The sequence below is a fragment of the Oratosquilla oratoria genome, chromosome 1 (genome assembly GCF_046742065.1).
Source record: "Oratosquilla oratoria isolate Oo_2021 chromosome 1, ASM4674206v1, whole genome shotgun sequence".
Lineage (NCBI taxonomy): Eukaryota > Metazoa > Arthropoda > Malacostraca > Stomatopoda > Squillidae > Oratosquilla > Oratosquilla oratoria.
In genome coordinates, this window is record NC_134777.1 from 3,411,884 (window position 1) to 3,428,916 (window position 17,033).

The 17,033-nt window shown below is 44.1% G+C and overlaps 2 protein-coding genes across 2 annotated transcripts in view; one reads left to right on the top strand and one right to left on the bottom strand.

The window, feature by feature from the left end:
- The window catches only part of LOC143031673 (dickkopf-related protein 1-like), an 8,978-nt gene extending 4,370 nt beyond the window's left edge, over positions 1-4,608 (top strand). Inside the window, exons 3-4 of the mRNA XM_076195797.1 lie at positions 3,837-3,895; positions 4,595-4,608. Coding sequence (XP_076051912.1) covers positions 3,837-3,895; positions 4,595-4,608 — 73 coding nt within the window. The remainder of the gene's footprint in view (positions 1-3,836; positions 3,896-4,594) is intronic.
- Positions 4,609-5,071: 463 nt separating this feature from the next.
- On the bottom strand, positions 5,072-7,930 carry LOC143031680 (uncharacterized). The gene is made up of 3 exons (XM_076195811.1): positions 7,851-7,930; positions 6,643-7,732; positions 5,072-6,547 (listed from the first exon to the last, which is right to left on the bottom strand). The coding sequence occupies exons 1-3, from the start codon at positions 7,928-7,930 to the stop codon at positions 5,108-5,110; spliced, it is 2,610 nt and encodes an 869-aa protein (XP_076051926.1). The 3' UTR covers positions 5,072-5,107.
- Between the last annotated feature and the right edge of the window lie 9,103 nt (positions 7,931-17,033).

The following is a 17,033-nucleotide window of genomic DNA, read 5'->3' on the forward strand; positions in this document are numbered from 1 at the left end:
ATATATATATATGTATATATATATGTATGTATATATATATATATATGTATATATATATATATATATTTATGTAAATCTTGGCAGCAGGTTTTCTTTTAAACATGTTTTGTTAAAAACAACTGCGCATTCGGCACTACAAAGCTTCTTAAGTAGACTTTCAAGTCTTCTGAATGTAGATTTCTGTTTTTCACAGGACAGACGGAATAATAAATTTCCAGTAGACATTAGGAACTTTTGTTAAGAAAGAATGTACAGACGTTTCGCTAAATGCAGTTAGCATTTTCAATGTAATAGAGAGAGAGTACAGGACATAATAACCATAGAAAGAAAGCTCTAGGAGAGGTCACAACATAAGACACGGGGGGAGGTCACGACGTAAGATACGGGGAGAGGTCACATTACATGTGTGGGATGACGGGGGGATTTTGTCACTGTGGGGCAAATGTCCGTTGAGGGCCAAGTGTCCTCTCTATGAGTCTGGCGGAACGTCGGAGAGGGACTTGGGTGTCGGTGTGATTGGAAGGTGTGTTGTTGTGGTAGAGAGGGCTACTAGTCCTAGGGAGGGGCTTCATGCTGGGGAGTAATGTAGGGGCTTCCACTTGTCTGTCGCCAAGGAATCAGAAAAGTCTAGACTTTTCTTCCTGGAAGCAATTATCATACGAGACATACAACCAACTATCAACAGACAAGTGGAAGCCCCTACATTACTCCCCAGCATGAAGCCCCTCCCTAGGACTAGTAGCCCTCTCTACCACAACAACACACCTTCCAATCACACCGACACCCAAGTCCCTCTCCGACGTTCCGCCAGACTCATAGAGAGGGCACTTGGCCCTCAACGGACATTTGCCCCACAGTGACAAAATCCCCCCGTCATCCCACACATGTAATGTGACCTCTCCCCGTATCTTACGTCGTGACCTCCCCCCGTGTCTTATGTTGTGACCTCTCCCAGAGCTTTCTTTCTATGGTTATTATGTCCTGTACTCTCTGTCTCTATTACATTGAAAATGCTAACTGCGTTTAGCGAAACGTCTGTACATTCTTTCTTAACAAAAGTTCCTAATGTCTACTGGAAATTTATTATTCCGTCTGTCCTGTGAAAAACAGAAATCTACATTCAGAAGACTTGAAAGTCTACTTAAGAAGCTTTGTAGTGCCGAATGCGCAGTTGTTTTTAACAAAACATATATATATATATATATGAGTGGAAAGGTGGTAGAGAAATACGGGTTAGAGCGAGAACACTGTATTACTGACGTTTCGACTACAAGTCTTCTTCAGAGTGAAGAAGACTCTGAAGAAGACTTGTAGTCGAAACGTCAGTAATACAGTGTTCTCGCTCTAACCCGTGTTTCTCTACCACCTTTCCACTCATCTGTCCAACCTTCATAACAATATATATATATATATATATATATATATATACATATATATATATACAGTATATATATATATATATATATATGTATATATATATATATATATATATATGGACTATATTATGACAAATAAAATTGAGGGTGAAAGAAGTTGATGAGGAGAAATGGGAGAATTTTACGCCTTAACGTTTCGACCCGCAGGGTCTTGGTCACAAAGCTTTGTGACCAAGACCCTGCGGGTCGAAATGTTAAGGCGTAAAATTCTCCCATTTCTCCTCATCAACTTCTTTCACCTTCAATTTTATATATATATATATGTGTGTATATATATATATATATATATATATATATATATATATATATATATATATATTGAAACATTCTGACAGGTTGACGTAAGTGGAGTAGGAAACACAGTAGTCTTAGTCTGCGTTTATTCCTGACTAGTTTCGCAGGCATGCATACCTGCGAAACTAGGAGGGAATAAACTCAGACTAAGACTCCTGTGTTTCCTACTTCACTTACGTTATATATATATGTATATATATATATATATATATATATATATATATGAATATATATATATGTATACATATGTATATATATACATACATATATATATATATATATATGTATATATAATACATATATGTATATACATACATACATATATATATATATATATGTATATATATATAATACAAAAAGGGGGATAGATAGTTTGAAATAGGGTGGAAGGAGGAGGGAGGGGAGGTATTAGTGGAAGACGTCAGTATAGAAAATGGAGGAAGTTAAATGGAACAGAGTGGGACAGACCCACTTTTTTCTCTGTTTTAGTAATATGCATGTTTTATATTTACCTTTATATAGGTTATTGAATCTCAAGGGGTATTGGTGGTTTATCCACTTACCAGGGGGAGGGTTGGAGTTACTCTGTCGTTACGTGCATATTGTTTTGATAACAAGTGCGATTTGTAACCGGCTCCTCTGGGAGTTTGTGATGTTATTATTATTTTTTTTTTTTTATCAATTTAGTTATTATAATTGCTCCTTTGGCGTTCTCCTTTAGATATTTCATTTGATGGTAGTTATTTATTTAATTATATCGCACGCATTATCTTTTTCTTTTTTGCATACATACATGTGTGTACAGTGTATTAAAACACCTTCTCTCATATATATATATATATATATATATATATATATATATATATATATATATATATATATATATATACAAAGATAATTATATACATGATGATATGTACGACAATTACGATCCTAACTTAGGCTTTGATTTTAATGCTTATCTTGGTATTACAAAATGCAAAGATGTATTAATTTGAAGCAAGATGTGTCGTACATATTATTTGAGTGACGACACGTGTGTATTAACACGTTTCCTCACAATTTAGATATTGACATATTGAATATATATTATTAAGTTTTATATTGAAGTTTGATGTTTTTATTTGAATGTGTGTGTAGAGTGGAATCAGCTGTAATATGGTGTGGGCGGATTGGTGTTTATTTTAGGAGAAATTCTTGGTATGTTGTCTGTGTCTAATTTGTTGCAATGTGTTATAAAGTCTTGATTGACGGTTGTAAGGCTGTTCCATGTTTTCTTTCCTAGTCTGTGACATCTTGTGTTGAGTGGTTCTATTTTATCTTGTTTGTGTAGTTGTTCCATTGTAGTGTGGTAGGGAGGTGTGTGTTTGTGTGCTTTTCTTATGATCTTGTTTTGCGTAGCTTGTATTGTTTTGTATGTGGTTTTGTTTAGTGTGATGTTGGGTATTGGCGGGTATTCTAACTGTGGTGTTATTAATGTCTTGTATAGTTTTAATTGGATTTTTGTGTTTAGATTTGTTTTTTTTGTTTTTTTATATTTATTTGTGCTGTTTGCTATCTGTATACGTGTGTTTATGTGTGGTTTTATGCCTTGTGTTCCTATGCGTGCTCCTAGTATAGTTATTTGTTTTTTAATGGTATATTATTTCCTTCTATTGTGATTGGTGCATGTGGAAATGGAGAGTACTTGGAATTTTGTTTTATTTGTGGCTATTTTCCATTTCTTTTCGTATGTGTCTATTATTTGTATTTCTGATTCTGTCTTTTTTGCTAACATTTTTCTACTTTTGTTTTTGGGGTAAGCGATAATTTGTGTAAGGTCACCAGCGTATTATATTTGGAAGCATTGTGGTGAGGGTCTTGGTATGTCGCTTGTGTAAAGGTTGAATGATGTCGGTGATATGATGCTTCCTTGTGGTACTCCACTGTGTAATTTGAATGTTGGTCCTGTATATGTATTTATTTTTATGTTTGATGTTCTGTTGTCTAAGTAGTTGCATATAAGTTTGTTTATGGGGTCTGGGAAGTGTAACTGTTGTATTTTGTATTTGAGTCCTTCGTGCCATACTTTGTCAAATGCTTTTGAGATGTCTCTTGAAACTATAGTGCATCCTTGTTTTTGTTTTTGGCTGTTGACGATGTGTTCATAAAGCGTTGCAAGTGCTGTATGCGTACCTCTTCCTGGAGCGAATCCGTGTTGGTTTGGGTTGATTTGGTTGTTGTTTACTAAGTGAGTATTTAGCCTGTTTGTAATCATTCTTTCGAATATTTTGGCGGGTACTTCTAGAAGTGAAATTGGTCTGTAGTTCCCTACGTTTGTTGTCTGTTTGTTCTCTTTTGGAGTGAATGTGAGCGTGTAGTGTTTGAATATGTTTGGGAAGTATCCTAGGCTCAATGTTTCGTTTAGTGTTGTTGTTAAGTAGTCTAACATGCTGTCTGGTACGTGTTTTAGAATTATTTTGCTTATTCCTGATTGTTCTGGTGTTTTATTTTTCATGTTTTTTTATTATGGTTTTGATGTCTTGTGTTATTATTGGTTGTGTTATTGTGTTTTCTTGGTCTAGTCTGTCTAGATCTACTATGTCTTGTGGGGTGAGTTCTTGTGAATTTTGTTGTAAGTGAGCTAGTATTTTTGTTCGTGTGTTTGATCAAATTGTATGTTTTCTTCCGGTGTGATTTTGAATGTGTTTTCCCAGTGTTTGTGGAATGCTGTTTCTTTTTCTTTGTTATTGTGGTATTTTATGTTGTTTTCTATTATGTATGGTATGTTATTTGTGTTGGTGCCGGTTAGTCTTTTTATGTCATTCCAGAAGAGTTTTGGATTTTTGGTGTTTATATTTATTTTGTTCATTAAATTGTTACAGGTTTCGTCGTATAGTTTTTTGCTTTCTTCTATGAGGTCTTTTCGGATTTGTCTGGTTCGTGTTTTGGTGTTTAGTGTCCAAATTCCACGTCTTATGTTTGTTAATATTGTTTGATATCTCCATTGTAGTAGTTTGATTTTGTCTGTTGTTTTGGGTGAAGGAAGTTTACGGTAAGTGGTAATTGGTATGTGTATGCGGGTGGCTGTCTGTATCCAATTGTAGAATGTTTAGTTTTTCGTCCATGTAATTGTGTGTGTTGGTCGAGGGCTAATAATACACACTGTAGGTTTTTAAGTACATTCAGCCTTAATGTTAATACAGTTACAAGAAGATACACTAGAATAACATATTTCAATATAGCGCCCATGCGTAACTCCGCGTCCCTCTACGGTCTCTCACTCAAGCACTGTTGCTACCTATGCATGCCTACCCCGGGCATGTGAGTTGCCACATGTCGCCAGACGGGGATATCAATAACCCACACCTCCCTTCCCCCTTTCGCGCCCGCAGACTTTAGTCACGGGCGGGCAATCGGCGCTGGAGTCTCTTGGAGCGACGCAAATCAGCAGGTGGGTCCTCGCTATGGGCCTCGTGTGGATGGGAAGGGGTGCAGGTGACAGGGCGCAAGAAGTGGCGGTTACGCTGTAACACGCGGCCACTTGTGGTGCGGATTTCATAGGTCCTGGCTTTGCCAACGCGCATGACAATGCCGACCTTGTCCCAGCGGTGGGTCTTCGGGTCCTGGAGCCGAACGTGCTGGCCGATATACAGCCTGGAGAGTTCACGTGCATGGCTGTCATACCGAGCTGCAGCATCCTTGGCCTGGGCTGCTGCGCGGCGGTCGCATCCCTCCGCTTTGGTCTGCCACTCCGTGGAGAAAGCATCTGGGTGGGTCGGAACGCAGGAGCGAAGGGGGTGGCCATACAACACCTGAGCTGGGGAGCGACCAGTGAAGTTGGGAGTATTCCGAAGTTCCAGGAGGCCTCGGTCGAATTCCTCGCAATCTATGTTGCCTGAAGGGGCCACCTTGAGGATGAGGTGCTTGATGGCCTTCACAGCGGCCTCGGCATGGCCATTGGATTGCGGGTAGTGAGGTGATGTGACGATGTGTCGCACACCCCATCGTGCTGCAAAGCTCCTGAACTCCTGGCTGGTGAACTGGGGGCCTCCGTCTGTTCGCAAGCGAAGGGGAACACCAACTTCCCGGAAGTAGTTGCAGAACATGCGGATGGTGTTGGACGACGTCGTATCGCCTTTGCAAGGGACGACCACAGGCCAGCCGGAGAGTCTGTCAGCGATGACAAAGAATGACTTGCCTGCAACTGAGAAGAAGTCCGCTGAGACAGACTCAAAGGGCCTTGTTGGGTGGTCGTCGCTGAGTATGGGTTCCTTCTGCTGGCTAGGTTGGAGATACTGGCAGGGTTCACACGACTGGACCGTGTTTGCAATGTCCGAATTGATGCCTGGCCAGAAGACAGTTTGACCTGCCCGGCGTTTTGTCGCCTCCACGCCCCTGTGGCTATCATGAAGACGGGCCAGGATGCGGCGGCGAAGGGCGTTAGGAACCACAATTCTCATGCCGTAGAGGACGAGGTCACCATCGGCATGGAGGTTATCCCGAATTTTCCAGTATGGGAGCAAGGGCCTAGGAAGGGCATAGCGGTCCGAGGGGAATCCGGACGTCACACAGCGATGCAATTGGACGTAGTCTGGGTCGGTCCTAGCTGAGTCACGTAACTCCTCCAGAGTCCTATCTTCATCTACGTGGGACTCTGTCACAGCTCTCACCGTGGCTATCGTATGGAGGGATGCAATGGAGTCGGTGCAGAGTGTGTAGTCTTCCGGCGCTGGGTAGCTTACTGGGGCACGGGATAGGGCGTCCGGGATGCGAAGATCCTTTCCGGCACGCCATACTGCTGTGAAGATGTATGGGGACACCTTCTCCTTCAGGCGCTGGAGACGTGGGTTCCGTCGGCCCCTGCTGCTGTGTCACGGCCCCGTCTCTTGGCCTGCTCCAGCTCCTAAGGAGAGAAGGGACGGTCTGTTACATCAGCTTCTTTAGTCGCCTCCTCGATGGCCATGTCGCGGCGCGGCCGAAGCTGCTGCTGGAGACGGCGCTTGCTACCCGGAAGCTGGTCACTGAAGCCGCGGGTGGTGAATTCGGCTACGAGCCTCTCAGCCTCCTGGTGTGGGTGCGGGTGGGCGGCGGGGCGAGGCGGGGAGGCGCCGGAGGCGGTCTTCACGCTTTTCCACAGCTGGCTTAGAGACGTGTGGTGGCTGAAGGAGGCGCACCACTCCAACCACTTGGCCTCCCTGGCCTTCAGGGACACTTCCCGTGCGCGGGCCACCACGTCCTGAAGTAGTCTCAAGTTGGTTGGGTTGGGGCGTCTCTTGTAGAGCTTCCTGTGAATGTTCACTCTGTGGTTATGCTCCCGCACCTCCTCGTTGTAGAACCACCAATTTGGCCGGTGACGACGGCTCGGGGCTTTCCTGGGGATGGCTGCGTTAGCAGCCCTCTCAATAGCAGCAGTTAGGTCCCTCTCCCGCTGGTGAAGGTCCACGGGTGGCTGGTAGGCGGCCCACCATTCGTCGAGGGAGGCCTGGAAGCTGGCCCAGTCTGCTCTCCCGATGTTCCAACGTGGAGGGGGGAGGGGAGGCGCTGGGGGTGCCACTGGGAGGGTGGTGAGAGTGGCAAAGTGGTCGCTGGTGAGGGTAGGATGTACTTGCCATGTAGCACCGGCGGCCAGGTCACTCGAGGCGAGTGTGAGGTCAAGTCTCCCTCCCCCCGGGTGTGGGTAGCCTCCCCTGTGTTGAGGAGGCGGATATGGGGAATGTCCTCGAGTAACACGGCCAGGTGGCGGCCCGTTTCGTTGGTTGGAGATGGTGACTGCAGCATGGGGTGGTGGGCGTTCAGGTCGCCCGCCACGAGGAGGCTGGTGTGGGCGGCGAGGGAGAACAGCTCGCCTGCTTCCAGATGGTATCGTTGGCTCCTGTATATGTTGTACACCAGAAGCGGGATGCCCCCGACCTGCAGTTCTAGTGCCAGGACCTCCACGCCCTCCCCACAGTGGGCTGGGGCGGATACTCTGCGGTGAGGGATGGTGCTCCTCACCAGCGCCGCACAGCCGCGGGTGTTCTCTGTGGCAGGGAGCGAGTGAAGGGAATAACCCGCCACCCTCCACTCAAAGTCGGCACGCGTCAAGGTCTCCTGGAGCAGCACCACGTCAAGGTTTTCCGTGAAGATAGCCTGCAGTACTTGGTGCTTCTTAGGTCGGAGACCTTGCACGTTCCACTGCAGGACTCGGAGCCTGGGAGGGCCAGCAAGCTGGTCCTCATCGGCGTCTGCCTCAGCTCGTCGACTCTCCATTCTGGTGGTTGGGGTCGGTTGGGTAGAGGGAGCGGAGATGCGTGTCCTTCAGGTCGGGGGGTGGCTGGAAACCACATTCTGTGAAGACTGAGACAATCTCCTGCAGGAGCTCGCTCAGGGTCCCCTGCTTGTCGCTGTCATGGTTGGGGTTGGTGAGCAGCTTCACCAGAAATTGCATCATCCTTGCCATGATGCAGCTGACGACTGTGCGTATTTCTTCGCTCATGGTGCGTGGCAGGTCGTGGGAAGGGTCGGTTGGGCCCATGGAGGGTCTCCTCGCCGACGTCGCGGGAGTGCTGGCGGGAGGGTCCCGTGCACCCCCTCCTGGTTGGCGAGGTCCGGTTGCGCTGCGCCGGGCCGAGGGGGCGCTGCCGCCAGTCTCCAAGGCTGCGGCCCGCGGCCGCTGCTCCCGACTCCGCGTCCTGGGTTGGCGATAGGGGGTGTGATCCCTGGGGGCCGGTCGGCTAATCCCTTCCTCCGGCTCTGGCGCGGCCTGGGCTGGGGGGGGGGGACCGCGGGGGCCCGCCGCCGACCCCACGCTGACCTGGTTGGTGGTGATGCAGGCTGGAAGGCTTTCCGACGCTGCTGCTGCGGTTTAGGCTGGCTACGTGGGGGGTGCTGGTGCTTGGTGTCCTGGTGCCGTGATGCTCCAGCGACGAAGTTCTTCTGTTGCTGCGACTGGCTACGTGATGTCCTCGAGCGGCGTCGTTGCTGCCGTTGCGGAGGCCCCTGGGGCTGCCGCTGTTGCTGCCGTTGTGGTGGCCCCTGGGGCTGCCGCTGTTGCTGCTGGGGTTTCTGGGGAAGCCTGGGTAGCCTGCGGACCCTCTCGGGGCACCGAGGGTTCCAGGCGTGATGCTTATTTCCGCAGTTGGGGCATTTTGCGGAGGTGGTCTGATTGGATTTGTGCTTTGCGATGCACTCCTCCGTCGGGCGTGGCAAGTTGCACACGCCACATCTGACGGCGTGTTCACACCGTACCTGGAGATGGTTGTATCTCTGGCATTTATATCATCTCACCGGTTCCCCCCCGATGAGGGCGCAGAGAGTACCTCCCCCAACAGCCGAGGTCCAGTTTGGGGGGCGGCTGTCCCTCCAACACCACCAGCACTTGCCTTGTGGGGAGCTTATCCGTGCGGGAGCGCAGTCGCTCGGCTGAGATCACCTTTGGGTGAGCCTCTACCGCTTCCAGGGGCAGGTCCAATGGGTAGCGTTCCAGCACTACCTTGTGCCGTCTCAAATTGGGGTCGAGGAGAATCACAGTGTTCCCCTCCTCAGCGAGGCGACGGAGGAGTACTGGGGTTCTCCCTCTCGAGAGCGGTGATGGCCTGGTAGGCGCTGTCGTGGTCCCTAGGTGACCCAGTTTGAACTTGGGCCTCGGAGGAAGCTGGTGGCAGGCTCTACGATTTCTGACGACGGTGGTCCATCCCTCGCCTTCGTCGTCGCCTGGTTGCTCCTCGTCACTCCTGAGTAGCTGCTCAAGTAGGGCGGCGTCGTCCGCGTTGCTCTGGGTGTCTTCCGGTGAGGAGGGGAGGAGATGGCGGGGGTGGTCGGGGCGGAGAGATCACGGGTAGCGTTAGCTTCACTGCATTGTTAAACAATCCAATGACAGATATCATGTTGCTTTGTATGTTAATTATAGGACTAAATTCCCTTATAAACATAGCTTCTAGAAGCTTAAGTTTATGTACATCCCTATTGCTTGCTAAGAACACCAGGATTATAGCAAGCAATAGGGATGTACATAAACTTAAGCTTCTAGAAGCTGTGTTTAGTCCTATAATTAACATACAAAGCAACATGATATCTGTCATTGGATTGTTTAACAATGCAGTGAAGCTAACGCTACCCGTGACCTCTCCGCCCCGACCACCCCCGCCACCTCCTCCCACCCACTCATTCCATCCAACCGACCCCGCAACCCCCTAACCCCCCCCCCCAACCCTCTCCTTCACGTATTAACGAGAAACCAACCCCGCCCTCTAATCCTCCCTCCACCACCCTTCCACCACCCAAGCCGGCTAGGTGCGTATATATAAGTCGCCAACCGAAGATTGCCTTCGTCATTTCTTTGGACCTTTAATTTTTTTAAGTAGCGGTCCCCAATGGCCCATGTATCGAGTTAGGATGTGTGTTATTGCTGATTTATTGATTTCTATTTCTATATTTGTGAATTTTGTTTAGGTTAAACTGTTGTTTTTCTTTATTTCTGTATGTCTATATTATCTTTGTTACAGAATTTCCTGATGATGTCTCTTTGTAAGACGAAACGTTGAAGAATAAATGAATCATTTTGGCAGCTTGGTCTATGCCCACCCTCCAAATGCCAGAGTATTGGTTAGAAAGCTGGAGAATACCCATAAGAAGATTAACAACCTCCTTAATGCTGTCGATTTTAATAATGCATGCATACAAGAGAATCTGCTCCCCAGATATTCATATATATATATATATATATATATATATATATATATATATATATATATATATATGTATGTATTTATATGTGTATGCAGGTGTAAGGACAGGAATTTTGAAGGGATATTATTTTTGGAATTTCGTTTTATTTATCTATTTATTTATTTGAGTGTTGACTTGAGAGACTGGGTAGTATGGACGTCGTGACGGTTTTACTCAACCAAGAAGCAAAGTAGAAAATAGAGCCTTAATAGACCATGAATTTATTCTATTCTATGTCTGCCCATCAAGATGTGTTGGCAAAGAGCCTTACTATAATCATTGAAGAAAAACATACAATAGGAGATAGCTACAAATATATTTCAGCTGATTTTGGTTCAACTAATCTTCGAGGCGACATTAGAATGTTCTCGAACATAGCGGGCGCACCGTAGCTCCGCCCACCCGTGACGTCACTGACACGTTCGGACAGAGACGTAAACTAGAGCCATTAATTTTAAGAGTAATAGGAAAAATTCCCAATTTTCAGTTCAGGATTCCACTAGAGAAATAGTTTAGGGAGAGATTGTAGCAGCTAGGGGCTGTGTTGAGAAGCGAAATTAAGTTTTACGAAATAATACAACAGGAAGGTTAGTAGTTTACCCATAGATACGAACACATAGCCGTCTCGTTTTTTTTTTTTTTTTTTGTGCGCAGCTAAAATTTTAATCTGATGCCAAAAACTATCCCGATAACAGGTATGGGTACGTTCTGTAAGATTAATGAAAATAAATGTCAATATGTGAGTTAAATGATATAGTGCAGATATAGTAGATAGATAGTTATTATTATCATTAAGTTTTGAATCTGATGCCAAAAACTATCCCGATAACAGGAAAAGAAAAGGGTTTAAGGGAGTGTACTCCACAAACACTTTGAGTGGAAGGAGTTAGACGGTGTCACGCATATATACATTAGCTATGAGAGTGTAATCCTTAGAGTACAATTCTGTCTGTGATCGTTCTCTAATAAGAATACGGGGTTGAAGGTAGACACAATATTGTAAGTAGACTTATACAGTGACCGGAAGGTTGGAGCGTAAATAACTACGTTTTTCCACGTGCCTGTGACCTCACTTATGATGCCCATAAGCAAAAACAAAACAAAAAAAAAACTGTGTTATTAAATATCTCGCATACCCATATATTTTTCATATTGTAAGGATCAATAGATTGTCTAGTTGGAGAAAACCACAATATACTTTTGTATTTTCTTACTATATTTTTGCTTCAGTGTAATAATTAACACATAGAAAACCTTCACTTATATTCTTTTACTACCCCCACTTGGGCATAGGCCTTTTCGCTACCCAGAACCAACCCCGAACGACCTGAGGAAAGGGGACGGAGTCAGACGTGAATAACAAGGAGCAGTTTCCATTTATGGTCAGATATATCCATATAGACGATTGGGTGGTGGCAGCGTATACCTTGATTTCTTATTTCCCAAATCGTTCTTATGTGGGTATCTCTGATCACTCCCATTGGAGGTGCTCTTGGTTAAACACTAATCAATCGCGGCACCACATTATTGGTGGCCGAGCGGTGGGATTTACGCTATTAACCAACCTGAAGCTCACTTATCTGTGTGTCGACTTAGACAAAGCTTGTGTACCCTGTGGATTGGCAGTACAGTCATCAGAGACAGAATAGATCCTCGGCAGTCACTAAGAGTATAGAAATAGCGGATGAGATTGTGTGGGGAAGTGACGTGTTAAGGTGTATAGCTTTGATGGAACTACACATAATTAAAAGTAGTCAGGTAAAAATGAACAATAAAACGGAATGGGAATCCAATTCGGGAGAGGAAGAAGAGACGAGAGCGAGGATGGAAGATAGACATGAATGGGAATCTAACCCAGGAGGAGCTGTTCTATTGGCCAAATTTAAAGGTAGATGTATGTAATTTTGTAAAGAAATGCATTACTTGTCAGAGGTTCAAGGGTACACAAGGGTTGTCACAGCAATACAAAGAGGTTCCCCCTGCTACAAAGGCAATGGAGAGAATAGGCATAGACCTAACGGATATGGTATCCGGGTCGCAGGGATATAGGTATATTTTGACCATAATCGATCACTACAGTAGGTTCGTTAGGTTTTTCCCATTGAGAACAAAACACCACCAACACATACTACACTCCCTAACCCAGTTCTTCGCAGACTACGGCACCCCAGAGAGCATCGTAGCAGACAATGGAGCAGAATTCACCAACATGGCTTTCAAGAAGTTGTGTGGAGAACAGCAAATCACCCTACTCTACACCACCCCATACCACCCACAAGCAAACGGTGTAATAGAACGGATGCATCGAACGTTGAAGAGCATCCTGGCAACACTATGCCAGGGACACCCAAACAAATGGCCGGATCTACTACAAGCCTGTCAGAGGAAGATGAATGGAGCCACACACCCCTCCACCGGACATACTCCCTATTTCGGCTTCTTCGGAAGACACCCACCCCGATTGGCCGGTCATAGACTCCCAGGTGTAGAGGGAACGGAAGATGAAACAGAGGTCGCTCATCAAATCATCCGAGAAACCCACCGTAAGATGACAACGGAGTACCGGAGTGTGGCGAACCGCAGGAGAGGCGAGCAGAAGGTGGAAGTGGGATCTTTAGTATGGATCCGGAAGGAAACTGCTATACCAGGTACCTGCCGCAAGCTGAACCCCAAGTGGGAAGGGCCCTACAGAGTGGTGGGGGCATTAGCAGGACACAGTGTATACGAACTAAGAAATCCCTTCACGGGAAAGGAGACAAGGAGAGCTGCTGCTCAAGTGAAACCTTACTTTGGTTCCGAAGAGTGCTTGGTGGAGCCTGTTGAAAAAGAGTTCCACCCAGACCCGGAAGTGGAAATACTACCACCGAGGATGCGTCGTGCACCAAGACGGCTCATCGAGGAATGCTGAAGAAATCAACTGGAGCAACCCGACCAGTTGGTGCCATATCTAGTGATTTAAGGTGCTAAGATGACAGTAGTTAACTGCAATAGGAAATGTAGGGATCATATCGTGCCAGTATATGTCCAAAGAAAAACGAATGCTCGTGCAAATTAATACAAAGGTGCCCTCAATGTTCCTATATATTGGACCATAAGGCTTAAATGTAACCCACCTATACTTTTATACATGTGTAAGGTTGAGATGTCCTAGGATTAAGGATGCATATATTTCATATGTTGTAAAAGGAAATTTCAGCAACAGCCAGGTGAAGGAACTAAATGTCAACTTAGGGGGAGGATAAAGAAGTCAATATTAGCCTAGGAGAGGGACTACAAACGATGGTTAGCGAGCACTTTCATTCGGAGTAGTATTGGAAAATGGGGAAATTCTTTAGCTCGAGTTGGGGTCATGAACCCAACTCAAATTCACAATTGCCCGCTTGACAGGGGTGTAGGACTTCAGGACCTGGTGGACAATCGCCGATTGCCCAGAGGTGAGCCCACAGAAGGGGAAGTAGTGTGCCACCCATGGGGCGAATCCACAAGAGAGAGTCGTGGCTTAGCTCGGTCGTGGCGGCTATGCATGTCCAGTCAAGTATTAGGTAAGAGGTTAATTGGGGAATCCAGCCAATACGAAGGCTGATGGAAAAGTCCACGGAGACATCCACAGTAAATTGGTGTACCCCCGGGTCACCTGAGATTCGTACACCTACGAGTGTGCTGAGGGGAGAGTGCCTCGTCAAGCTATCAAAAGGATAATCGCTCTCTGATGACAGGATGGATTTTTTTTTTTTTTTTTTTTTTTTTTTGCAGGGGGATTTGGACCACACCAAATAGAATCCTTCACGTGATGTTGCGGAATTTTTCTTACAGGGGGGCGTAGGGCCGTGTAAGGACAGGAATTTTGAAGGGATATTATTTTTGGAATTTCGTTTTATTTATCTATTTATTTATTTGAGTGTTGACTTGAGAGACTGGGTAGTATGGACGTCGTGACGGTTTTACTCAACCAAGAAGCAAAGTAGAAAATAGAGCCTTAATAGACCATGAATTTATTCTATTCTATGTCTGCCCATCAAGATGTGTTGGCAAAGAGCCTTACTATAATCATTGAAGAAAAACATACAATAGGAGATAGCTACAAATATATTTCAGCTGATTTTGGTTCAACTAATCTTCGAGGCGACATTAGAATGTTCTCGAACATAGCGGGCGCACCGTAGCTAATCAATCACGGCACCACACATGTATATGTATATCAAGGACTGCTATTACACAGGACGTACGCACCCAGATCCCTGGGTCCGCGAACGCAGGCCATTGCTTTCTTTGTAACCTAACATTTTATATTGGACAAATATATCAAAACTAGAAACCTAACATTGTATATAGGACAAATATATCAACTATTGACGTATTCAATGCAGTATAAGTTAATATAAACTTTTATAGTGACATAAGAAACTATTTTTAAGGCACTGTTATGCTTTGAAATGCCAATTTTAGCCGGACTTAACAGATATTATTGTATGAGGTTAGTGGACACCAGGGTTGGCGTTTTTTTTTTTTTTTTCTTCTTTTTAAAAACTGTAAAACAATATATTTTTTATTTAAATCAGATTTATTTGATTTAAATAGATTATTTTATAGATTTTAATATTGTGGGATTGCTATCTGATATACGATGTGATTGCTAAAAGACATTTTTAGCACATCAATATAAGGAGCAGTGTTATATAGACTTGCCACAAGTATACAAGGAACGGTATAAGCCGTATGTGAGGACGGTATGCTCAGGTTCACTCGATTCCTCCAAGAATTTTCTCATCTTGGTGACATTTGCTGCATTGTCTGTCATAACACTTCCAATATGACAACCAAAATCTTGTTCAGCCTTCTTGATCGAATTTTGTGTAAGTTGTAGAAGATATTCAGCAGTGTGAGGTTTCCTTGATGTGTCTATTGTGTCTACTAAATAAATCTGATCAGTGGATGTTGTTAGAGTGACACATATTATGGGCTCATTATGGATGTAAGACCACCCATCAATTGAAAGATATAGAGTTTCATTATTCAGGTCATCTGCACTTTTTACATTCCTTTCCATACACAAGATCCAAGTACTTATCAGCAATATCTTTACTGGATGGAGGAATGTAACCTGGCCTCAGGTTCTGAACTATCTTGAGAAACTGAGGATGCTGAACATGACGAAATGGTGACTTTGTAGCATATATAATTCTTGCAACTTCTTTGTCGAGATTTTCCTTTTGAGAGGCTGAAGTTTTTATGATAAATCTGTCCAGAGATGTTGATGACTTTCTTTTAGATGAAAATGATTTAGCAGAAGTGGCGCCTGTGGAGGAGTCTGATAGTGACCTTTTTAATTGTGGAGTCAGGTTTGCAGATAATTCAAGTGGAGCCGATGATGAAGGGATTAAAGCTGTTGATACAGATCCTGAAATGGAAACAGAAAAGTTTAGCATATTGCATAATTTATAAATGAATGAATACAGTGTGATTTAGGCTACTTTTGAGTACAGTAGTTATTTTTTTTTAGACAATGATCATATTCACACAAGCCACTAAATTATTTGGAAATAATTAAGAGGATATGAAATAGGTGGGCTTGGAATTCAGCCCACACAGGATTCAGTCCACTTTTAAATTCACTAAAAATAATGGGTTAGTTGGGTTAGGTTAGGCTAAATCCCTTTGGGCTGAATCCCATGTGGGCTGAATTCCAATGGTATCTATGAAATATATTACACAATGTTGAATGAAATGAATAACAATCATCTAGGCCCCAAAATTGAGTGGATACAGTATATCATAGTGATATAGTCATTACCCAAATTTAGAAGTAATGGAGTTCAAGTATCATTTCTTTAGGCCTTCACATTTTTATTGCACATGCTCTCCATTGTTCACCAAATTTATATAGTTGCGTAAGAAAAGGAAGAAATGCACACAATATAAGTAAAATTATTTACCTGGGTCATCAATTTCTTCTTCTGTATGCTGTAGCTGACCTTGGCATTTATATCTGTGAGATTTTAATCTTGACACAATGCCCTATAGTTCCTGGCTGCAGTCTTTGCATTTAGCTCGGTACCCTTTGCCAGAAGTTGTTGGTAGTTTTTCAAAATAATTTCAGACAGGATAATTTTTTCTGCCTGAAGGAACCACTCTGCCAGGTCCAGAAGACATCCTTCATGGTTGATTCAAAAGCAGCAACTGACTCGTGAGAAGCTGCTTACCTAGAACAAGTTTCAACAAGAATATTGTGGAAACTTGTTGTGGGCTGTACAGTGATATATACTACATGTAGGCTTATACCGTTCCTTGTATACTTGTGGCAAGTCTATATAACACTGCTCCTTATATTGATATGCTAAAAATTTCCTTTAGCAATCAGATCGCATATCTGATAGCAATCCCACAATATTTAAAATCTATAAAAAATCTATTTAAATCAAATAAATCTGATTTAAATAAAAAATATATATTTTTATATTTTCTAAAAAGATAATAAAAAAAAAAATCGCCAACTCTGGTGTCCACTAACCTCATATAAAATACCTGTTAAGTCCGGCTAAAATTGGCATTCCAAAGCATAACAGTGCCTTAAAAATAGTTTCTTATGTCACTATAAAAGTTTATATCAACTTTCAC

Bases quoted from the DNA above. Each gene is read 5' to 3' on its own strand.
- LOC143031680 (XM_076195811.1), bottom strand. From the start codon at position 7,930: ATGAGGACCAGCTTGCTGGCCCTCCCAGGCTCCGAGTCCTGCAGTGGA. The intron at 7,733-7,850 runs GTACTGCAGGCT...TCCCTGCCACAG, and splicing joins TCCGACCTAAGAAGCACCAA to AGAACACCCGCGGCTGTGCG. The intron at 6,548-6,642 runs GTAACAGACCGT...CCACGTCTCCAG, and splicing joins AGGCGACTAAAGAAGCTGAT to CGCCTGAAGGAGAAGGTGTC.